The following is a 25,227-nucleotide window of genomic DNA, read 5'->3' as shown; positions in this document are numbered from 1 at the left end:
TCTGGATTGCTTGGTAAACTGGGCACAAGCAAACAATGTGTTTTTAATATGGCTAGAAGTAAATGAATACATCTAGGAACAAAAAATGTAGGCTATACTTACACGATGGGGATTCTATCTTGGGAAGCAGCAACTCTGAAAAAGATTTGGGAGTCACGCTGGTTAATCAACTGAACATTAGTTCCTAGTGTAATGCTGAGGCCAAAAGAGCTGATGCAATCTTGGGATGCATAAATAGGGGAATCTCAAGTAGAAGAGAAGAGGTTATTTTACCTCTTTATTTGGCACTGGTGCAACCACTGCTGGAATACTGTGTCCCGTTCTAGTGCCCACAATTCAAGAATTATGTTGATAAATTGGAGAGTTCAGAGAAGAGCAACAAGAATGTTAAAGGATTAGAAAATGTGCATTGTGATAGACTGAAAGAGCTCGCTCTATTTAGCTTAACAAAGAGAAGGTTAAGGGGTAACTTGATTACAGTCTATATGTACATATACATACATTAGAAAACATGCATTGTAGTGATAGACTCAAAGAGCTCACTCTATTTAACTTATCACTACAACACATGTTTTCTAATGTATGTATATGGAGAACAAATATTTAATGGTGGGCTCTTCAGTTTAGCAAAGAAAGGTACACCATGATCCAATGGCTGGAAGTTGAAGTCAGGCAAATTCAGACAGGAAATAAGGCATAAATTTTGTCAGTGAGGGTAATTAACCAGTGGGAAAATTTACTAAGGGTGATGGTGGATCACTGACCATTTTAAAATCAAGATTTGGAATTTTTTTTTTGGTTTAGACAATTCATATTGATTGGTTAATCCTCCTACTTACAGTCCTGGCCCAAGGATCTCTGCTCTGCCCTGCCAGGACCACAGCCTTCCCTGCACCTTACCCCTGCAGGGATCAAGTGTCACTGGCCCCGCAGCCCTGAAGGTAGTCCTCTGCGGGCCTGCTGTCATGACCCCATTCTCACACCTGTGACAGCAGGGCTGCAGAGGGTTTCCTGTGCTGGCACAGGACTGGTGACACCTGGTTCTTGCAGGCGCAAGGTGCGGGGAAGGGTGTTGTCCCGTGGGGCCTTCGTAATCCCAGCTAGTGAGGGAGCAAGACCATGGCAGCAGGGCCACAGAAAACTTTGTCCTGCGAGAGAGCCAATGACACCCAATCCCTGCAGGTGCAGGGGAGAGGCTGCACTCACGCTAACTGTTTCCCGTGGATTTTTTTCATTTTTTTCATTTTTTTGTGTGTGTCAACTGAAATAGATGTTTACTGACTTCTATTGATTTTTTTTTATAAAATAGAATCCTGCCAAGCCTAACTATATAAAAGCTAGGTATTTTGATTACCTAGCCACAGTAGCATATCAGCTACAAACCTAGGTGAAAACAAAGTGCCTAAGTGGCCACTAACTCTACCAACAAACATTTCTTATTCTGTTTTGAAAAGATAGGAAATTAATTGGCAAAAAACTAAGTTAACACAGAGTTAAGGTTGCCTGGTGACCCCTCATGACCTTCCAAAATGTCAAGTTCAGCAGAACTCAAACCTCTGACAACCAGGAAATACCGAGTTAAGGTAAATGCCTTCTGTGCAAGGTGCCCCAAACCATCTATAATGCAGATACTTGCACTCTGCCTTTCAGTGTAATGGACAGGCACTTCTTTGTACCTGCACTATGCTCAAACACTGATCCTACTCCTCTGACAGAATATCACACTTTTTACAACCCCTTCACACTTGCACCCAGGATGCCATCTTTTCCCTACCAGTCATTAAATCCAGAGACAGCTCTTATAAGCTACCTCTCTACTGACAGTACTCATGGCAAGAAGACCCCATGCCCTGCTACTGACACAACTTACACAATTCTGTATTAAATGTTGCAGACTGGAACCTCAAGGTAAACATGTACCTATTTCCTTTGATTGCACACGTGGAGAGTCTCAGACCCAGTTTTCTTCATATCACAGTCATAGCTCTGACACACTCCTCAAATTACTCCCCAGGTCTCCTCATATCACAAACACACCTATGCCAACTTGCCCCATCTACTGACTCCAACGTTCAATACAGCTGCACCTAAAACACTGAAAGCAGCTGGAATATACGCAGATGATTCCCAGTGGCTCTTGCCAGCTCCGGGGAGGCAGGGGCAGAGCTAAGGTTGCATGGGCATTTACGTTAACTTTGTATTTCCTGGTTTTGCCAAACTTGATTTTTGGAAGGGCATGAACTGTCTGTCACTAGACAACTTTAACTCTGCATTAACTAAGTTTTTTTCCATTTAATATATCAATACCTGCAGTCTGGGTAACGTGCAAGAAGAATTGAAAAGTCTCACTGATGAAAAGAAATTAAATATAGTTGGCGTTACTGAAACTTGGTGGAACGATTTGCATGACTGGAATGTTAAAATCACTGGTTAGAACATGTTCAGGAAGGATAGAATAGGAAAAAGGGGAGGGTGGAATTGGGTGGCATCTGACATTAAAGATCCATTACCTTCTTTTAGAATTACTGCTAACTCAGAAATGCAGATCTTGAATGCATGTGAAGCAAAGCGCTAACTATAAAGCCCAGCAGGGGGGTACTAGCGGTGCATGTTACAACCACCAATTCAAACCAGAGAACAGGATCAATTACTCCAACACCTACCTTTAATGTATAGAAAGTAAACTTGTGATGTTATGGGTGAGGACTTCCATTTGGGAAACATATTATGGAGGTTTAATGCAGCCAATGGTAAAACATAATTAGCTTCTAAAAATATGGGTGATGGATTTTCTAACAAAAGGTATTGCACCCTACATGAGATAATTCTATTTTGGATTTTGTATGATGGATAAAATGAATTAATCATTATACTAGAAGCTGGTGGTTGCTCAGGGAACAGTGATCACAAGCTGATTACATTTAATATGGCATTTTTACCAGAATGCTTACCTAAATGTGCCACGCTTCTTAGTGTGATAGAGCAGGCAAAAGTCTTTTGTTACTGCCCATGATGACAATTTTTCTTCTGTGAAATCGTTGGAGTCATAACCCTACAAACTGTGGTGGCTATTGAAGTTGCCAACATAGATGGCGGGGTGGCTTGCAGGTGGCCACACTGTAGAAGGCCAGTTCATTAATGGGAGTTTACAGACATTCACTACAGTCAAGTCTCTGACCTTGATGATGATGGAATTAAGGGACATGTTTGGGAGGACCTGAGTAGTGTTCTTCAAGTCATCTTTGACATGGGTTGACTGCTGAGACAAGGATGTATCCATTGATCTCTCTGGTGGCTTTCTCGCTCGATGTGTGTTTCCTGCAGCGCAAAGATGTCAATTTCATCTGATTGTAGGATCTTTGTGAGGTAGTCGCATTTTGCGCTGGATAAACCCTCAATGTTTAACTGCATTATATGCAGTGAAGGGTTGGCATCTGGTTTGACTTAGAAGGGGCTGTTTTTAGAAGGGGATTTTCTGGCTAAGAGGCCTTTTTCAAGAATTTCTGTCACCAATTTTACATTAGTTGTACTTACTCCTGTAGCAGGTTTCAGAGTAACAGCCGTGTTAGTCTGTATTTGCAAAAAGAAAAGGAGTACTTGTGGCACGTTAGAGACTAACCAATTTTTTTGAGCATAAGCTTTCGTGAGCTACAGCTCACTTCATCGGATGCATACTGTGGAAACTGGTTATCATCCCTCCCCCCTATGCTATATGCCTGACCTTTTCTTTGTCGCAGGATGATAATGGTAACTTTGTCATCAGAGACTCTACACATGTGAAATCAAAGGAAATAAGTACACATGTACTTTGTGGTTCCAGTCTTGATGACTGTCCCAACAGACTACACAGACCCATTGTGATATAGGTCAGTCTCCAAATCCCACTATTTTGCTCCATCCTGAAGCCTCAGTGTGGAACTGTCGGAAAGCAGTATAATAGAGAAATCTGTGATGTGGATCCCTCTGACCCCTGCCAATTATCATCACTTGGTTAGCCTTATAACAGCTGTCAAAGTCAGTATTCCCAGGGGATACAGAAAGGCTTTCACTCCCTGCTGGACACTAGAGTGAAGAACTCCTTTGGCAGTATACGGCAAATGGACAACCAGATACAGCAAAAGCTTTGTTCTATTCTTTGGACTCGTCAAGAATGCAAAGATAGTGCGACACTTTGGAGGCCCTTGACCTCACAAAGTCAAGTTGAAAGGTCTAGTATCTCCTCCATGCCCTTGGTGGAGTGACGCCTGCAATCTATAAATCTCCGCAGGTGAGCCCAGATGCCATAGCGTGGCAACTAATTGCCAACTCAATTGACAAAAGCACCATAAAGTCAGTAAAGAACTCTATAATGCCCTCAATTGATGCCAAACATTTTCCCAATTTTCTGTGCCCAATTTAGTGGAGGAGGTGGACAGTGGCCTCACTCAAATAAAGACTGGAAAAGCAACAGGTCTTGATGGCGTATTCCCTGTGGTCCTAAAGCATTTGGGCCAAATAATGAGAAAATGGCTAGCTGCTCTCTCTACCAACATCCACTCCTCAGGGAGAATAGCAAAAGAATGGAAAGGAGCAAAAATTATAGCTGTTCTCAAACCAGGAAAAGAAGCAGCTAATGCAAAAAGTTATTGACCTATAGTGCTTCTTAGTGGCTGCTATAAGCTATTGGAGCAGCTTCTGCTTTGCAGAATGAAGCCATTAATGGAGGAACTGGTCCCCCAAAGAACAAGCTGGTTTCATAATAGGCAGAAACTGTAGTAACCAAGTCATTGTGTTGACCAGCTATAGAGAAGCTGGCTACAAATGGCAACTTAAAACAGCAACAGTATTCATCAATCTTAATTCCACATACGATACAGTATGGCAGAAAGGACTTCTAATGAAGCTTGCAATAGCCATGTTCTGTTGCCCTAGAATTAGGCTCATCATTGAAATGCTGAACAATCTCAGATTCACGGTGTATCTTGGTGATGCTATCAGCAGCCTGCAAAGACAGAACAACTGACTCCTGCAAGGGTCCGTTTTAGTTCTAGCACTTTTCAACTATCTATCAGCAATTATTCCACCAACATCCTCCCACAAGTTCATGTACTTGGATGACATGGCGCTGGCTTCTCAGACTTCCTCATTTGAAACCTCAGAAAAGGTTCTAGAACAGGACCTACGAACAGTAAAAACCTATTTCAGGGCATGTTGGTTAAAGCCAAATGCCTCAAAAGCAGGGGTCTCAGCTTTTCATATGAATAATACCCAGGCCAAGAAGACATTAAACATCAATTTCTGTGGGTCATCATTGATACATGGTCATAATTCAAGGTACCGGTGATAACGCTGGACCGCATGCTCAGCTTCCATCTCCACCTTGAACCATCCAAAAGGAAAACAAAGACCAGGGTCAACATCATACAGAAGATTTCAGGAACATCTTGGGGAAGCGACACCTGCACACTCTGAACATGGACACTAGCCATAGTCCATTCCATAGTGGAACAGTGTGCACCAGTTTTGGAGTAGAAGTCCACACACCATTTTAGTGGATACTGAAATTAACAAAGCTCTTTGCATAATTAGTGGCACCCTCATATCAATACCAGTTCCTTGGCTATTGGTACTGGCTAACGTTGTGCCAGCAAATCTCCGAGAGGCTGTGACAGTTAAGGAAGATCATAGCAAATATCACACTACCGGTCCCCCATGATCTGGAGCACCACCCTCACCACCAGCTAAAATCAAGAAAACCCTTCTGGTCTTGTGCCACAGCCCTCTTTGTGGAAGATAAGGACATTTGCAGAAGATGGTCTGAAGTCTAGGTGGCTACCGACATACCAAACAAAATCTAATTGATGACCCAACTGTGGAAGTGCCAGGCTTCTCCTTCCCACAGTGCATACGGATAGCTCTAAACCATATCCACATCTAACATGAAAGATGAGCATACTAACTCCATGGATAGAAAGTGAGGAAATCGCTGAACTGCAACTGTGGCGTGGTACAAGCTGTCGGACACATCATGGATGATTGCCCAATCTATATTCATGCTGGAGGCGTCACAGCCATTCACATAGCTACCCCTTGTGCTCTCGTCTGGATAAGAGACCTTAAGATCCAACTGTGGTCACGCTGTTTCTTTCACTGTTCCACTGTTGCCATATGAAAGAAGATGATTTAACATGGCAAACAGAGGACAATCGCAACCAAAAATATATATGCCTGGTGCTTCAAAGGGGCTAATTTCCCAATGCTCAAGAAAATTGAGTGACATTGTTTGGGAGAAAAAAATTAGACTGAAAATTGGGACTATTTAAAGAAGAATATATTAGATGATCAAAAATCCATGATTCTACAATGAAGGAGGATGACAACTTTGGCTAAAAGCCCATCCTATTTCAGTGAAGTTAAGGCACCAATTGAAAATTAAAAAGCATTATATAAAATAGAAAAATGGGCAAATAGGTAGCAATTGATAAGAATTAGAAGTTATGAAGTGCAGAAAATTGATAAGGGAAGCTAAAGACATCAGGGAAAATCCAAGGCTGGCAGAGCTAAAGACAAGAAGAAGGATTTTAAAAAATGTATCGGGAACAAAAGAAATTCTAGCAATGGTTGGGCCTATTACTAGATGGAGATGGTAAAACTGTTAATAATGAAGCAGAAAAGGCAGAAGTGTTCAGTAAATATTTCTGTTCTGTATGTGTGAAGAAGCAAGATGATAAACTCATTATTTGAGGATATTAAAGTACTTTCCAGGCTATTACTAACTGAGGAGGATGTTAGACAACATCAACTAGGGATAAACATTTTAAAATCAGCAGGCCCAGATAACTTGCACCCAAGAGTCCTAAAACAGTTGTCTGAAGAGATCTCTGGACCAATCATAAGATTTATTAAAAATTAGAATATTGGGGAAATTTTAAAAGACTAGAAGAGAGTGTTGTGCCAATATTCAAAAAGAACAAGCTGAATAACCAGGATAACTACAGGCTGGTAAACCTGACCTCGATCCTGGGCAAAATACTGGAAAAAGTTGATATGTGATTCAGGTCATAAGAAATACAGCGTAGGAATACAATTAATGCCAGTCAACATGGTTTTATGGAAAATAGGTCTTTTAAACAAACTTGATTTCAATTTTTTATACAGGTAACTTGAGATATATAGATATCCAAATATATATATACACACACACTTAGACTTTTGTAAGGTGTTTGACTCAGTACCATGTGAACCTTGATTTAAAAATTAGTATTACATAATATCAGTAGATCACCTGTTAAAATGATTAAGAACAGATCTAACTAAAAGATCTCAAAAAACAGTTGTCAATGGGGAATCATTTTTGAATGGAGGTGTTTCTAGTGGGGTTATGCAAGGAGTGGTACTATGCCTGATGCTATTCAGTATTTTCATCGATGATCTGGAAGTAAACATAAAATCACTACATCATTTACAAATTATAACATCAAAAACTGGTTATGATAAATAATGGAGAAGATAGGGAAATCATACAGAGTGATCTGGATCATTGGTAAGCTTTGCCTATTCAAACAAAATGTGCTTTATTATAGCCGAATGCAAAGTTATACATCTAGAAACAAGGAATGCAGGCCATGCCTATAGAATGGGGGACTCTAGCTTGAAAAGCAGTGACTTTGAAAATGATTTAGGGGTTCTAATGCATGAGTAACTGAAAATAAGCTCTCAAGAAGCTAGAAAGAGAACTATAGCGGGCTGAGAATGGATGAGCAGGAAGGAATGTAACAGCAGGTGGGGGTTGGAGAGTTAAATTTATTTGGAGCAGGAGTGGAAAGGGTGGGTAAGAGATGGAACTGACCAGGAGTTTGAGAGGGAAGGCATCAGCAGGAGGGGCAAAGAGCTGAATGGGGAAAGAAGACAAAGAGATATACAAACACACATTGGTAGCACTTCAGGAGCTTAGTCATAGATGGTGGATCTGATACAGGAAAATTAATACTAAAGCCATTAACCAAAAAAACTTATCAAAGCACGCTACTGTGTCATTAGAAAGACTAGGCTATAGAAAGTTCTTAGTTGCAGTGTTTTATGGATAGTAATTGAGAAATGACCTATGAATTTCAAACCCTTTATACGTTCATATTAATGTGTAATAAACTATATGATATATTATTTAAAACAAAAAATATCACTCTATATTTTAAAGACTATTGCATACTATGGTTGAACTTTGCACAGTAAGTTCAGATGCTTTCTCAATAGCTGAATAATTTATTTTGGGATATGCTTTCAGAGGTGAATATTAAAGTTGTGTGGACTGATGCCAGAGGCTGAGGTTAAATAACAGGCACCTAAGCATCATGCATCCATGGTGGTACGCTGAGCTTTAATTAAGTATAGATGGAAACAATAATTTAAATGAATGTTTTAAAGCTGGTCTTGTTGGCCAACACAGTTTGTCACCCAGAGTTTTGTTCCTATTGGACTGGCTAATTATGAATTCAATCAACACTGACCTACATTTATAGTGTAAATATATAGGAAAATGCTTAATTATTTTTAGATTTCTATAGTGAAATACACTCCTTTCACATGTCATGGAACACATTTCCACAATATAATAAAACTTTGAGAGAATTTTTTTATTCTTTCAAGGCAGAAGTTAACAATGACATTCCCTAGAAAAAATACTCACTGTCCTCACCAACTTTCATCCATAAAAATGTTTTAGAAAAGAGATTGGCTTTGTACTAGCCTGAAGGTGAACCAATTTGGGCTTTGCTGGGCAAGTAAAGGGAGTGAATTCCAGAGTCAATGGCCTTCCAATGGGAATTTGCTTCCCCGAGACTGCTGCGGGGGGGACAGTTACCTCAGGTGTTATAGCTGATGTCGACTTGTGCAGGACATAAGTGGGAGGGAGAGGCAATATCTCATACAGTCAAGACTGAATCCCCACTCTGTTACTCCAAGTGCAGGAAGTGGGGCCCCACAAGGATTTTAAAAATTAATACTTGCCACTTCAGGCTTGTATTAAACTCCCAAGGTTACAGCTTTTCTCTGACCTTGGCTTGGTAAACGCTGCCACCGCCCAAATAAAAAAAAACAAACCACCCTTTGAACACAAGGGTGCACTTGGGAATTCCTCCCTGAGGGGTACCCTCAAGCCCTTTCATCCCCACTCCGGGGAAGAGCTGAGAAAGGAAACAAAGGAAATTAGCTGTGGCTATCAGCTAATCAAACAACATGCACAAACCCCTTAGGACACCAATCCTGTTCTTAAAAAAGGTAAATTTTATTAAAAACAAAAAGGAAAACAATCCATGTGGAACTTAGGCATTTTGCTAGAGTTTAAAAGAAACAATTACAAAAATTAAGCCCCCAAAATAGCTTTCTTGAGGGTTCAGCTTAAAGGTTACAAGCAAATAAAAGACCTGGGGTTAGCACAGAGGAGATCCACAAGCCTTGAAAAATAAACAGAAATAAACTTGATTGAGTCTAGCTAAACATTCTGATCTACTTACACATTTGGAGGTTCAGATAAGTAGTTCTAGGTATAATCTGATATTTATGATCATACCTGGCTTAAAGCTGCTTACAGCATTGCTGCTCTGTCCCTCCAGCCTCTTTCCCAAATTTAAAAGTTCTAGCCTTCCCATTTACTCTTTTGGTCAGGTATCCCCTCCTTTTCTTTTACCTGTGGGCTTGTTAACCCTTTACAGGTAAAGCAAGCCGAGAACAGACACCAAGAGGGATTTTACAGATAACTGGCTGGCTGGGTGTTCATAAATGGGGGCTATCTCCCCCCATTCATTTATCACATATGTTTTTATAGATCAGTCAGTGTCTATGCTTTGAATTGTACCTGCATGTGAAAAGGGAAGCCACTGCTGTTCTTGGGGAACAGGTGTAATATGTTTAGTTTTCCAGTACAACTTAATAGGTGGGCAGTTGCATCTTGCACATGCTTTCCACATGATCTTTCAAGCATAGCCCTAATTAGAGCTAATCCAAAGTAGAAATTGCATAGGCAGGACTATTATGGTGAATAAGGTGGTGCGAGGGAGTCACAAGTAGGTTTTAGAACCATTTCCATGCTTTGGTTGTTTTTAAATGTTCATCTGGTGTTACTTTTGTTTGCTTGTAACTTAGTGTTTAAAATATATTTTAAAAAATAGAGATAAGGTAAAAATTTAAAGGCTCTTAAGTGACTTAGGAGCAATACATATTTGAAAATGGAATTAAATGGAATCTAAATTCCTAAGTGACTGAGTCACTTTTGAAAATGATTTTTGGATCAATAAAATCGAAGCTCCTGGCCAAAAAAAAAAAAAAAATCAGGATTAGGTACAATATATTAGGCAGCTGTGTTGTATTTATCTTTATTTCAATATTAGTTATACCAGTCATGCCTTTTTCATAGAAGATTAGGGTTGGAAGAGACCTCAGGAGGTCATCCAGTCCAACCCCCCTGCTCAAAGCAGGACCAACACCAACTAAATCATCCCAGCCAGGGCTTTGTCAAGACGGGCCTTAAAAGCCTCTAAGGATGGAGATTCCACCACCTCCCTCGGTAACCCATTCCAATGCTTCACCACCCTCCTAGTGAAATAGTGTTTCCTAATATCCAACCTAGACCTCCCCCACTGCAACTTGAGACCATTGCTCCTTGTTCTGTCATCTGCTACCACTAAGAACAGCTGAGCTCCATCCTTTTTGGAACCCCCTTCAGGTAGCTGAAGGCTGTTATCAAATCCCCCTTCGCTCTTCTCTTCTGCAGACTCAACAAGCCCAGTTCCCTCAGCCCAGTTCCCTCAGCCTCTCCTCGTAAGTCATGTGCTCCAGCCCCCTGATCATTTTTGTTGCCCTCCGCTGGATTCTCTCCAATCTGTCCACATCCTTTCTGTAGTGGGGGCCCAAAACTGGACACACTACTCCAGATGTGGCCTCACTAGTGCCAAATAGAGGGAATAATAACTTCCCTCAATCTGCTGGCAGTGCTCCTACTAATGCAGATCTATATTAGATATATATATTTTTAGGCAAAATGTCAAACATTGCTTGACTTTTTGCCTAATTAACTGAAGGAGTAGACTAATGGCAACTAAAGCCCTGATCCAAACTCCAGTAAAGGCAGTGGAAGTCTTTCCATTGATATTTGCAGAGGTTAGAGGGAGTCCTAAGGCAAAAGGATGTGAAACTAAACTCTTTAGGTATAAGAAGCAGCAGCATTATGATCATCAGTATCAGGATGAAAGTAATATTTCAGCAATTCTCTCTACCTACTGAATATCAGCAAACACATTAATTCTACTGTTTTTTGAGTTAGGTAGGTAGTAAATGGCAAAAAATCCCATTCAGTCAAATCGAAGTGATAAATAATGACTGACTCATCAGTTCTACAGAATGATCTGGATCTCATGATAAACTGGGCTCACTTGAACAACATGTATTTTAGTGCAGCCAAATTCAGGGTCAGAAACCTGAGATTATCCATACTTACAGTCCTGTTCAGCTGTGCCACTGTAGCACTTAGTGAAGATGTTACCTGCACTGGCGGGAGAGCTTCTCCCATTGGCATAGGTACTCACCTCCCTGAGAGGCAGTAGCTGTGTTGATGGGAGAAGCCTTCCCATCGACATAATGCTGTCTATACCAGGAGTTCAGTCGGTATAACTGCGTCATTCCTGAGCTCAACCAGAAGGTAAACAGTGGTGTCCCCAGGGGTCTCCTCTGGAACCAGTCCTATTCAACTTATTCATAAATGATCTGGAAAAAGGGGTAAACAGTGAAGTGGCAAAATTTGCAGATGATACAAAATTACAAAAGATAGTTAAGACCCAGGCAGATTGCGAAGAGCTACAAAAGGATCTCTCAAAACTGGGTGACTGGGCAACAAAATGGCAGATGAAATGTAATGTTGGTAAATGCAAAGTAGTGCACATTGGAAAGCATAATCCCAACTATACATATAAAATGATGGGGTCTAAATTAGCTGTTACTACTCAAGAAAGAGATCTTGGAGTCATTGTGGATAGTTCTCTGAAAACATCCACTCAATGTGCAATGGCAGTCAAAAAAGCAAACAGAATGCTGGGAATAATTAAGAAAGGGATAAATAATAGGACAGAAAATATCATGTTGCATCTATATAAATCCATGGTACGCCCACATCTTGAATACTGTGTGCAGATGTGGTTGTCCTATCTCAAAAAAAGATATATTGGAATTGGAAAAGGTTCAGAAAAGGGCCACAAAAATGATTAGGGGTATGGAACGGCTTCTGTATGAGGAGAGATTAATAAGACTGTGACTTTTCAGCTTGGAAAAGAGACGGCTAAGGGGAGATGTATTATTGAGGTCTATAAAATCATGACTGGTGTAGAAAAAGTACAGTAACTCCTCACTTAAAGTTGTCCTGGTTAACGTTGTTTCATTGTTACGTTGCTGATCAATTAGGGAACATGCTCATTTAAAGTTGTGCAGTGCTCCCTTATAACATTGTTTGGCAGCCGCCTGCTTTATCCACTGCTTGCAGGAAGAGCAGCCTGTTGCAGCTAGCTGGTGGGGGCTTGGAACCAGGGTGGACTGGCAGGTCCCCCATCAGTTCCCTTATCAGCTCCCCGCTTCCCTGAGTTCCCTGTGCATCAGCCGTCCAGCAAGCTATCAATTGCCGGCAGTTCAGCTGTCCCTCCCTACACTGCCATGTGCTGCTCCTGCCCTCTGTCTTGGAGCTGCTCCTAGGAGCTTCCTGCTTGCTGTGCAGGGGAGGGGAGAAGAGGAGGGCTAATGTCAGGGTGCCCCCCTACTCCTGCCACCCCGCTTACCACTTCTCCATATAGAGCAGGGTGGGGACAGGACAGGGCTCAGGACAGAGAGAGCTTGCTGGCCGCAGCTGCTATCTCAACTTCCTGATCTTTTTAAAGGTAATGTACTTAGAATGGTGTCAGCATACTTAAAGGGGAATGCACATCTCTCTTTCTCTCCCACACACAGGGTGTGTGTCTCTGTCTGCCATGCTGTCTCCCCTCCCTCCATTCGTGCTGCCTTGTAGAGTGTGAGGCTACATTAACAACAATGTGTTAACCCTTGAGGGCTCAGCTGAATGCTAACTCAGCATTTAGCAGTAAGGCATTCCCTGGGAAATATCCCACCTTCTTCCACCCTCTAACTTCACCACCTCAACCAAGCTTCACAATCATCATTGCTGTGTACAGTATTAAATTGTTTGTTTAAAACTTATACTGTGTGTGTGTATGTATGTGTGATATATAATTTTTTTGTCTGGTGAAAAAAATTTCCCTGGAACCTAATCCCCCCATTTACATTAATTCTTATGGGGAAATTGGATTTGCTTAACATCATTTCGCTTAAAGTCACATTTTTCAGGAACATAACTACAACGTTAAGCGAGGAGTTACTGTAGATAAGAAAGTGTTGTTTAGTATTTCTCATAGCACAAGAACTAGGGGTCACCAAATGAAATTAATAGGCAGCAGGTATAAAACAAATACAAGTAAGTATTTCTTCACACAACCTGTGGAACTCCTTGCCAGAGGATGTTGTGAAAGCCAAGACCATAACAGGGTTCAAAAAAGAACTAGATAAATTCATAGAGGATAGGTCCATCAATAGCTATTAGCCAGGATGCGCAGGAAAGGTGTCCCTAGCCTCTGTTTTCCCTAGCTGGGAATGAGTGACAGGGGATGGATCACTTGATGATTACCTGTTCTGTTCATTCCCTCTGGGGCATTTCGTTCTGGCCACTGTCGGAAGACAGGATGCTGGGCTAGATGGACATTTGGTCTGACCCAGTAGGGCTATTCTTATGTTCTTATGAAGTTCTTTCTGTACCACTTTCAATTCCATTACAACACTGGGAGGAAATCCATAATACTAAAAATTGTTCTTTAATTATTACATGTATTCTGACACTCTCAATTATAAAACATGTACTTGTATAATTTATGTTGCCTTCTGTGACATAACAAAAAGGAAAATATTTCCTATCACTATGAAGAATAATTTTGCTTTGCATAATAGTAACTGTAAACTGCATATTTTTAAACTTTTTTTTCTTGTATTTAGGCAGGAATTTTCAGCATGAATGCATGTGAGGAAGGTTTTGCCACTGGTGGCAGGGATGGCTGTGTTCGTCTATGGGATTTAAATTTTAAACCAATTACTGTGATTGATCTCAGGGAAACAGACCAGGGATATAAAGGTAAAATAGTCTTATCATTTTTGTTACACCATCAAAAAGGAAGTTCTTCATAGATTGAAAAAGTAATATCTATTTAAAAAAAAGTTAATGGAAATGTTTTATAAATTTATATGTATATTAATATGAACAATTTATTTGCACTATAAAAATTAATAATTTGCACTTATATAATGGCCATTCATCTGGGGATCACTAAGCACTTCAAATATTCAATAAGACTCACAACAGTTCTGTGAAATAGTTACAGCACATAGAGCGAAAACTTTTCTTACTGCTGAGGTGCAGCCACCCTTATGTTGTAACACAGCTGCTTTTTCATGGTATGCAGTAACACTGTATAACAATGTAGGACAGGAAATGAGAACTAGTGTATTGCAGCAGAAATTGCAGAGGTCATTTTGATAGGCAGATTGCAACTAGCTGTGGTGAAATTTGGCTAACAATAATAGCACTTACGTACTCAGCACCGGTCAGGCATAACCATGAAGGTGCCATATCATATGAAATAATCTCAAGTCCTCGGTTTTATGACACATTGAAAAGGAGGCACCTCCAGCAATATGTTTGTTTCTTATATTGGCCTAAGATATTGATTCAATACCAACTCATGAAAAGAGTTCAGACATGCTGAAACATACTGTCACTTTCAGCAGCACTTCTATTGCGGGCCTCTCAGCCAATTGCTGAAGCTGTTTGTTATTTTTTACAGTCGTGCAAGATCCCAGTACATTGAAGGATGATTTGAGCTAGCCAAATATATCAGTATCAATAAATAACTGCTCTCATATACAGTAAAATAAACATACCATTTTGAACTGTAATTGACCTGGCAACTCCACTAAGATTCTGAGATATCCTAACAAGATGGGTTGCGGTCCATTTAAAATGACCTGGAGTGGACAGTCAGTTTCTTGTTACTGAGACAGTTCAAGAAAAATAACTACCACAGTTAGGGTGGCCAACTTTCTAAGTAGTGAAAACTGGACACTGAGTGCCGGAACCTCCCCTGCCCCTTGGTCTACCTCTTTCCCTTGAGGCCCGTCCCTGCTCCTCTTCTCCTGCCTGCCCCACCCCGCCGCTTGCTGCTTTCTCCACCACCCTGCCTCTGCCAGCTGAGCAGGGCTGTATGGGTGGAGGGGTGATTGGGCATGACATTGGCAAGACAGCCAGGCTCCAGAGGAAAGGGGTTGACTGGGGCAGGGCAGGGGAAGGAGAGCTGTGCTCCGGGGGTGGAGGGGTGAGTTAGGGCAGGATGGGGCAGGGACAGCCATGCTCCAGGGGTGGAGGTGTGAGTGGGGCAAAGAGAGACATGATCTGGGAGTGGAAGGGTGAGCGGGGCAGGGAGAGCTATGCTCGGGGCAGGACGTGGGAGCTGCTGGTACCTCTCTCTGCCGGAGCCGTTCCTGAGTACTCCACTGTTCCTCCAAAAAAAAGAAAAGGAGTATTTGTGGCACCTTAGAGACTAACAAATTTATTTGAGCATAAGCTTTCATGAGCTACAGCTCACTTCATCGGATGCAGCTCACAACAGCTTTATGCTCAGATAAATTTGTTAGTCTCTAAGGTGCCACAAGTACTCCTTTTCTTTTTGCGGATACAGACTAACACGGCTGCTACTGTGAAACCTGTTCCTCCAGACTCCAATGGCAGCTGCTTCTCTTCCTGCCCGCCCGGTGGCAGAGACCAGTTACTGCAGGTAACCGGGCTTTTCGTGTCCAGTCAGCAGTGCTAACCAGAATCCTGGCAAACGTAATCAGAGTCTCTAAGCAAGAGCCAAATGTATTCAAATCTCTGCTTTTTCCCCTACTTCCTTTCCAGGGGAAAGGCAGGTATTTGGACAATAGCTTTTTTTTTTTTTTTTTTTTTTTGGATAAGGCTTTCTTTTGCTTCTTCTTCCCTTGTTTCAATCTAGCATTCAACAAGATTAAGGGTTTCAGATATCTTAAATAAGACTAGCATCACCTGCAGAAATTACTGAAATTTCATTAGTGGAACTTTGTAAACGTGGTATTTAATGCAAAGATATTACAGCACAGATAAGGATACCTGCTCATATATCTTAAACTTTTAAAAAAAAAGAAAGAAAAAGGAAAAAAAGGAATTAACAAGTTCACAAAAAGTTTTATAATTTTTTCTTTCATTCGCCATTACTCTTATCCATAGGTTGAAAGGGCTACCACTGTTTGAAATGATTGCCAAGATTAACTCTTGCTGTAGACTTTGAAAGTCTAATCAGCTAATATCCTGATACCTCTATCTAAAAGAAGACCATTTTATATCTTTCTACCTGTTCTCTTTCTAACTCTAACAATTCCTTCATTAATTTGTTCACTCCTTCTCTATCTAGTGCTTTTAAAACATGTTGTTTAATTATTTCTGATACCCACTTTATGTTATGGGATATGCCTCTGTCACGGTTCCTCCCCCACTCTGAACTCTAGGGTACAGATGTGGGGACCTGCATGAAAAACCTCCTAAGCTTATCTTTACCAGCTTAGGTCAAAACTTCCCCAAGGTACAAAATATTACACCTTGGACTGGCCGCTACCACCACCAAACTAATACTGGTTACTGGGGAAGAGCTGTTTGGACGCGTCCTTCCCCCCAAAATACTTCCCAAAACCTTGCACCCCACTTCCTGGACAAGGTTTAGTAAAAAGCCTCACCAATTTGCCTAGGTGACTACAGACCCAGACCCTTGGATCTTAAGAACAATGAACAATCCTCCCAACACTTGCACCCCCCCTTTCCTGGGAAATGTTGGATAAAAAGCCTCACCAATTTGCATAGGTGACCACAGACCCAAACCCTTGGATCTGAGAACAATGAAAAAGCATTCAGTGTTTTACAAGAAGACTTTTAATAAAAAATAGAAGTAAATAGAAATAAAGAAATCCCCCCTGTAAAATCAGGATGGTAGATATCTTACAGGGTAATTAGATTCAAAAACATAGAGAACCCCTCTAGGCAAAACCTTAAGTTACAAAAAAGATACACAGTCAGAAATAGTTATTCTATTCAGCACAATTCTTTTCTCAGCCATTTAAAGAAATCATAATCTAACACATACCTAGCTAGATTACTTACTAAAAGTTCTAAGACTCCATTCCTGTTCTGTCCCCGGCCAAGACGACGACAGACAGACCCAGACCCTTTGTTTCTCTCCCTCCTCCCAGCTTTTGAAAGTATCTTGTCTCCTCATTGGTCATTTTGGTCAGGTGCCAGCGAGGTTACCTTTAGCTTCTTAACCCTTTACAAGTGAGAGGAGCTTTCCCCTGGCCAGGAGGGATTTCAAAGGGGTTTACCCTTCCCTTTATATTTATGACAGCCTCCAGGAATATTTGCTTCAAAATATTGTTTAGTTTTTTTTCAGTATTACTTATTATTACATCCTATAATAATGTATTAAGTTCTCATTTAAAGCCCGATCTGGGTTCCAAGTAATGTCTTTATTATTAGATTTTCACCTTTGAGTTAGAAAGAGGTAATCTAATTTTAAGTATATTTGGTAAGAATTAATGAAAAAAGTATGGTTGTTCTCTTCTGTGTTTCCATCTCCAAGCCTTTGTTAACCCATTATTTCTAATTTGATCTTAAGATATGTTCCAGTGCTCTGAGTTAGATTTTAAGTAGATCTGTATATTATTGAATCAATTTTAACATTAAAATTTTCTACTATTATCTCTCCTTTTGAAAACGCAACTAATATTCAAAATAATATGACAATTGTCTCTGAATTTCAGTTATCACTATTTTTCTTTCTAAAAAACCTCTTATTAGAAAATATCTTCCCTCTTTTTCTCCCAGTGATTTCTCTAATTCAAGTGTTATTTTCATCTTTAACAAAATTACACATCTTTCTATTTTAGAAAAAGAAAAACGTAAGTAGTGCAGTAGTGACTTCTGTATTGAGGTCGCCAAACACTTCTTGTTGTCAGTTGTCTCTTGTTAAATTTAAAAAAAAATTTGGGGGGGGGAGGGAATTGAGAAAAAACTGTTTGGCCATTTTTAAGAATTAGGTTAGTGGCAAAGCTATATTTTAAAAATGTTAGAAAAATTTCTGTTTTTGAACAACTATAGCACATCTGTGATTTGCAACAAAGGCAAAATCTTGACATTTGGCAGAGTTGCATCTTGCTGGTAGTTGTAAAAATCTGTCCAGGATTTGGAAGAATTATAATCTGCAAAAAGTCACCATTTGTACATGCTCAGTAGAATTTATCAGTTTACCCCATAATTTTCTGAATGTTCCAACTGCACTGCATTTGCTCCCAGGCTTCACTGAGCTTTCTATATTGTTCTGAGGCAGCCACACAGACCTGAACTTCTGGATGGATCGTGCTGCAGGCCTTTTTGCTCCTGCTTTCCCTCATTAAAAGTCACATTCACCTCGAGAAAAGTGCATTGGTTGGGCACTAGGAGACAGTGAATATAAGTCTCACCACTCCTATTGAGAGGTTTTAATAATTCTGTGCTCTTCAAAGCCCTTATTACTGAGGGTTTTTTATTCCCTCATCCAATTCATTTGGATGTTCAAAAGCAGAATTAAGTATTTCTGCCACTTTTCATTTCCAACATTCTTAAAATTGTTGTTTTGCTGCTGTTTAGTCTCTAAAGTGCTTTAGTGTACAGTAGCGGGGGTGTAAATTTTACTTTGCACCAGCATGTTGCACACTAACTGGCCCATGTGGACCCTACTGGTATGCACTAAAAGTTCCCTACTGTGCGATAATGTTACTGTTTGAAACAGGACTACGTTAACACACAATGAAGAACTTCTGGTGTGCTAGGATCAGCATGGGCCAGGCCAATTAGTATGGGCAACGTTGGTGTGCATTACAATTTATACCTCAGCTCGTGCAGACTAAGTTACTGTGTAGACAAGCCCTACTTCATCAAGTGTACCAAGATGATTGTGTTGTCAACTTTCACCTTTTTTATCTGGCTAAAACTCTTGTCTTCCACAAGCATCTGACTCTTCCCAAAGGCTAATTTAAAGATATCCTACTTCACAAAATGACTCTTCAGTTATATTACACAGCACCATTTAAAAAAAACCCCAAGTATTTAATTTCCACCTCAAATATAATTTATTGTCTCTTACCTATAAAAATGAGTTATTGGTAGAATTTCTCTGTAAGCATGATGTTTTTATCTTTGTTTCCATCTGAATATTCAACTCTAATATTGAATAATGGGGAGATTTTTTCCAATTGACATCAGATAATCTCGTATTTGTTAGCTTATTGTATACAACAAAGAAGTTTTATTTTTAAATTCAAAGGGTGGTTTACCAACAACACAACTAACCACCAAAACACTTTTAAGAGCTTTCCAGGGGTGGGTGTTAGACAGATTTCCCCTAGTTTGTTCTTCGCTGTTTTTCCCTGTCATTTCCAAAATAGTAGCCGTAATAACAACAGAAGCTATTGAGCCCAATTATATTCTCTGTGTTGGGAAAATATGTGGGAGGAGCCCTTGGGTGAGGTTGGAAAACTCCACAATATTCCATTTGTGGAATTTCCTCTAGATATTTTTATTAAGTTGGAGGGTGGGGGCCTCTCTCCCACTTATCTTCCTCTCTCAACTTGCCTCCTGGAAGAAGCAGGCCATCTAGACCTGAGTCCTGAGCATCCCCTAAAGAGAACTCCATGCAGAGGGTACATAGTTTATTTTTTGTGTGCTTGCATATGTCCATTTCACTTTAGGTGTGTGCATGCCAGTGCACCGCAGTTAGAGAACTTTTTTTCTCAGAGCACTAGCTGTTGGGATAGTGCCTGCACCCTCTGCACACTCATGCTGCTAACTAAGGGTATAAAGGGGAAAATCCCTTTCAGTTCCTTTTTACTCTTCGTAGATGGTAATGGGAGAATGTGTGTGCTTGTCACACTTTTCCCCTTCTCTTAGAGAAATTGTTTCTAGTTTCTATTGTACATAGTTTGTTAGTTGATTATAGTGATAGCTTATGGTACTTGTTTTAGAAATTTGTCTAGTTTTTTTTATTTATATATATATATATATATAAAATATTCTTCAGGCTTAAAGCTCAGTACAGGAGTGTGTCTAAATCCCCAGGATTTAAACTCTATTCTGACTGTAACATACCTATACCAGTTATCAACCCTCATTCCAGATGTTTAAAGTATTTAGGAGAGGGTCATGTAAGGCAGAAGTGCCCTCTCTGTAAAGGGTTTAAGACCAGGGCCAAGAAGTTGAGGTAAGTTCATTTTCACCATATCCTGATAGAGGCAGCTTTGCACCCTCACTCGGAACCCAGCCTCTTGGTACGTGGCGGTTCACATTCTACTCTGTCTCAAAGTGCACTGTTGGACTTGGAGGGATCCCTCATCAAAGGGAACCAGACAGAAGGCATTCTCCTTCTTTGGTACTGTGTAAATACCAGAAGATGGATACTTTGAATGCCCCTAGCCAATTCCTTTTTGAGAGCCAGGTCACTGACAGAGACTTGCAGAAAAAAGTCTGGTACTGAGTTTAGAAATAAGCCAGCCCTAGCTAAACATTCCCCAGTGTCGCATTTGTTGTTTACCGATGTCAAGTTGTTGCTTCTGGCACCGTTTTCAGTACCATTGAGACTGACTCTATTGCCAGGACCTTTAACAGCTTTGATTTCATCTGAGGTACACACTATGCTCTTGGTACAACAACACCTGAGACCTATGTTGCAGTCAGGGACCTTCTTTCCCTCTCAGTTTTAGATTCATTGCTGCTGTGGGAGGAGTTTCATTAGTATCCCATTACAGAAGGACTAGAGCCTCTCCTGGTTCCTCTTCATACAAATCAAAATCTCGGTACCATCATTCTTATAGGAGCAGGTCCAGGGACAGGATGTCTTGCAGCTGGTCCCTAGTACCATATCAGGTCCAACAGTGGTATTTTTGGAAATTCTTGAGGGGTTCCTCTGGACTCTAGGTCCTCATTGCCTAGACCATGTGTCACCGTGCTTCAGTGGGTCACAACTGAGAATACCAAATTCAGGACATGCTGCTGAGAAATAGGACAGATACACCCCAAAACTGGTGATTATTCTTCCATAAGACAAACCAATCCAGCAACAAAATTAAACTTCTCTCTTACCACACTGGCTAACAAGAAGTCAGAAATGCAACCTCCTTAGGTATTCCAGTCCTGGATTCAACACCCAGACACTCGACTTAATGATTAGTGGTTATTTAAAACCAATTTAATCAATCAAAGGGTTCTTCTGATCCCATAGGACCAGCCACATACCCAGGTCAATATATAACTCAGATCTTACCCATTAATCATGCTGTTGCCAATCCTTTAGTATCTAATATCTAAAAGTTTATTTATAAAAAGAAAGAAAGAGGTGAGAGTTAAAATTGGTTAAAGGAATCAAATACATACAATAATTACAAGGTCCTTGGGTCAGGCTTGAAGCAGTGATGAAATAAACTAATTGGCTTAAGTCAAGTCTCTGGTTGCTCCCAAATGATTGGAAGGTCCTCAGTCCCATGTAGTCTCTGCCAGCTCTGTCAGAAATATGAGTGTGCCCTTTGATTAGAAGTTGGGCTACGTGACTCATTCAGTTTGTGGAAAAATACAGGTAACAAGGTGGCTTTTAATGTCACATGATCTGATCACATGATCTAGTCACATGCTGTTGCATGCTTCGCTGAGTCATAGCAGAGGCCATTATCCATACTCTGGAACATTCACAAGAAAGTCCCTCAGGTGTGGATAAGCCTCTTCTGTGGTCCATTGTGAGTTAAGTGTTCTTTGGTGGGCCATTCAATTTGAATAGTCCCTTCACAACATGCTGGCCAGACTGGATGAAAATTACCCTGTGGCTGATACCACTGGAGCAAACATATTTGAAATAGAGGTACATAATCAATATTCATAACTTCAGATACAAAAAGGATACATGCATAAAAATAGGATAATCATATTCAGCAAACCATAACTTTTCTATTGACACCTTACTTGACACACTTTGTACAAGATTTGTTGCAATTATAGAACAGTGGTAGCAACAATGATCTACATGGTTATATTTTAATCATATAACATCACACCATGTACCAATAAATCTCCATCAAGGCAATATACTGTACCTGCTACCAGTGTTTGTACCGATCCCAGTATCCAGTAAGCAGAGAATGTGCTTCTTTCAGTTGCTTCCTTCAGCTGACCCTTCCAGTTCAAAGACTGCAGAACAGAGGTACACTACAGTGCTTATCTACCCGTTTGTTTCTCCCTGGATGAGACCACTGTCTCTGAATGATTCTCCCCATTTTTGGATGATTATATAACATAACAGGAACTTATGAAAAATATAGCCACCTCCGTTAGTATTCAGGTAGCACTAGTCCAGGGCAATCCACACAAGTTAGTGGATATTTTGAATACTGTGTGTCCTACTTGAGTGATTTTACCACTTAATGATGCCGTCTTGGAGCCTACAAAAATCCTTGGGCAAACTCCCTCTCTGATGCTCACTGCCAAAAGGACTGCAAAAAAGCAGGAGTGAGAAAAGGCAGGAATGCCTACCTGAAACTGGTAAAGTTGCTTGTATAGTATACACTATTGACTAAACCCAAAATTTAAGAATTTTGGCATGCCTAGAGTTAGGTACCTAAATCCATATTCAGGAAACTAAATAAAAGTGATCTGGTTTTCAGAATAGCTGGTCACCTTTAACTGCCCTCAACTCAGTGTAACTTGTGGGTGCTCAACTCCACTGAAAATTAGGATACATGTTTAGGTACAAACTATGCAGACCAGTCCCCAAGCTCACCCTGCTCTGTATATTGTTGCCAGTAGGATCTATTTTTCACTCTTTTTCAACTTGATTAGCTTCTTCTGATAATCAGATGATACACTGGTTGTTTTGTTGATGATTGTGGAAGGCAACGTTGAGTAGACAAGCTTGTGAGATGAAAGGACACTTGTCCTTCAACTTTAACTTTCTGCTTACCTGTAATTCTTATGAAAGCTAAGAATAACACATCCCATTGATATCTCTGTTGATGTCGTTCATGTAGTCTCTGCCAGCTCCGTCAGAAATATGAGTGTGCTCTTTGGTTAGTAGTTGGAGTATGTGACTCGTATTCAGAATATTACTATATATGTTTAGGAATTAGATGGATTAAAACATACACTTTTATGTGCAAATGTCAATGTGCTGGATGATGCTTTTGTTATGTTAAGATTTGACTACACCTTTCTTTACTTTGCTCTCCAATATGCAAGACTCACTCTTTCTATTAGATGTATGGCAATGCAAGAGGCGGAAGCTGGCATCCCTCAGGTAGTGATGGATGTGTGGTCAGCTGTGGTAAAAAGTCTGTCCATGACTGAAAGAATAAGATGGTATTTATTATGCAGGTTAATTTCTGGTTGTTTTCTTTCTTTTAAGGGTTTGACAACTATGCTATCTGTGTGAAATTTTAAGTGGTTCATAACAAAGTGCCTATATATATATTTTTCCCATAGGTCTGTCTGTGAGAAGTGTTTGCTGGCGAGGAGACCATATCCTAGTTGGGACACAAGACAGTGAAATTTTTGAGATTGTTGTGCATGAACGCAATAAGCCTTTCCTGATCATGCAGGGGCACTGTGAAGGAGAGCTGTGGGCTCTGGCAGTCCATCCTACAAAACCATTGGCCATGACTGGAAGTGATGACCGATCAGTCAGGTTAGCAACAACAACAACACCCTCCCTCCCCCGCCCCCCCAACAACAAAATGACCAACAATAATACACCAAACTAAAGCTCCCCACCCAGATTATGTATAGCTTTATAGATGAGACTTCATCTTTAGAAAAACAATTGAAATGTAAAAATGCAAAATGATTTATGGCATGTCATATTGTGATATTGAACCAACATAATTTATTCTTTAACTCTAAATACTGAGTACTTTGCTGATGGAGGTCTGAAAACAGTGGCAGAAATGGGTAGTTTTCAAAATGGAAATCAAGGCCTTAATTTGAACTCAAATGGTGGAAGGGATTACTTTCATAATTTCAATGATAGTAAATAAGGTAGGTTTCAGAGTAACACCCGTGTTAGTCTGTATTCGCAAAAAGAGAAGGAGGACTTGTGGCACCTTAGAGACTAACCAATTTATTTGAGCATGAGCTTTCGTGAGCTACAGCTCACTTTATCGGATGAAGTCCGATGAAGTGAGCTGTAGCTCACGAAAGCTCATGCTCAAATAAATTGGTTAGTCTCTAAGGTGCCACAAGTCCTCCTTCTCTTTTTAGTAAATAAGATGAGTGCCAAAATTTTCAAACTTGGGTAACTAAAGTTATGCACCTAAATTTATATCTGAGTATCTAAGAAGTGATTTAACTTTCAGAGGTGCTGCGAAGCATCCACAACTCCCAAGTTAAATAATTTTGACTGATGTCTTTTGTGAACCTTTTGTCCAAACTATATCAGGCATTACTGAGATACCTTCTTTTGTGCTGATATGGTACAGTACCTTATAATTCTTATTTACATCATGTTTTTTTTAAATGTGATAGAATTGCATTTCAGACTTGTGACATTTTTGTTTACTTAATGTAACTTAATGTATCTATATTTGTTAAATAAGGCTACAGTCCAATAAATCCTAGTAAATTATTCTCCTTTACATAGTTTTTTTAAACATTTTTCAGATTAAGTGTAGTGTCATTTTTTGCTAATCTGCTAGGAGTTACACTAATATAATAAAAAATTAATTGACATGCTATTGTAAAATTCCATGCTTGAAAAGGCATGATTAGTATAAGTTAGAAATTATATTGGTATCTGGTCACATGCAGAAAGTTGTGCTACATTGTGAATGATAAATAATTAATAGAAAGGGAGGCATTTGTGTTGTAAAATTTTCAGTTGTTCATTCAGTAATCTTTAACTAAATGAGTAGTATACACTTTAAGCAATAGAAAATTCAGGTTTTACAAATAAGTACTGTTCTTTCAAACAAAATGAGTCTGTCTCTGCAGATTCACGAATTTGGTACTCAATCGTTCTCTTAAATGTACAAACACTCATTGCTGTA

The 25,227-nt window shown here is 40.0% G+C and overlaps 1 protein-coding gene across 1 annotated transcript in view; it reads left to right on the top strand.

Moving 5' to 3' along the window:
• EML5 (EMAP like 5) overlaps positions 1–25,227 on the top strand; it is a 288,831-nt gene that overhangs the window by 71,319 nt on the left and 192,285 nt on the right. Inside the window, exons 6-7 of the mRNA XM_084632418.1 lie at positions 14,056–14,191; positions 23,669–23,870. Coding sequence (XP_084488544.1) covers positions 14,056–14,191; positions 23,669–23,870 — 338 coding nt within the window. The remainder of the gene's footprint in view (positions 1–14,055; positions 14,192–23,668; positions 23,871–25,227) is intronic.

Source organism: Lepidochelys olivacea (assembly GCF_965140295.1).
Source record: "Lepidochelys olivacea isolate rLepOli2 genome assembly, chromosome: 6".
Taxonomy (NCBI): Eukaryota; Metazoa; Chordata; order Testudines; family Cheloniidae; genus Lepidochelys; species Lepidochelys olivacea.
Note: the sequence above shows the minus strand (reverse complement) of the source record. Positions and strands in the feature narration are given on the sequence as shown.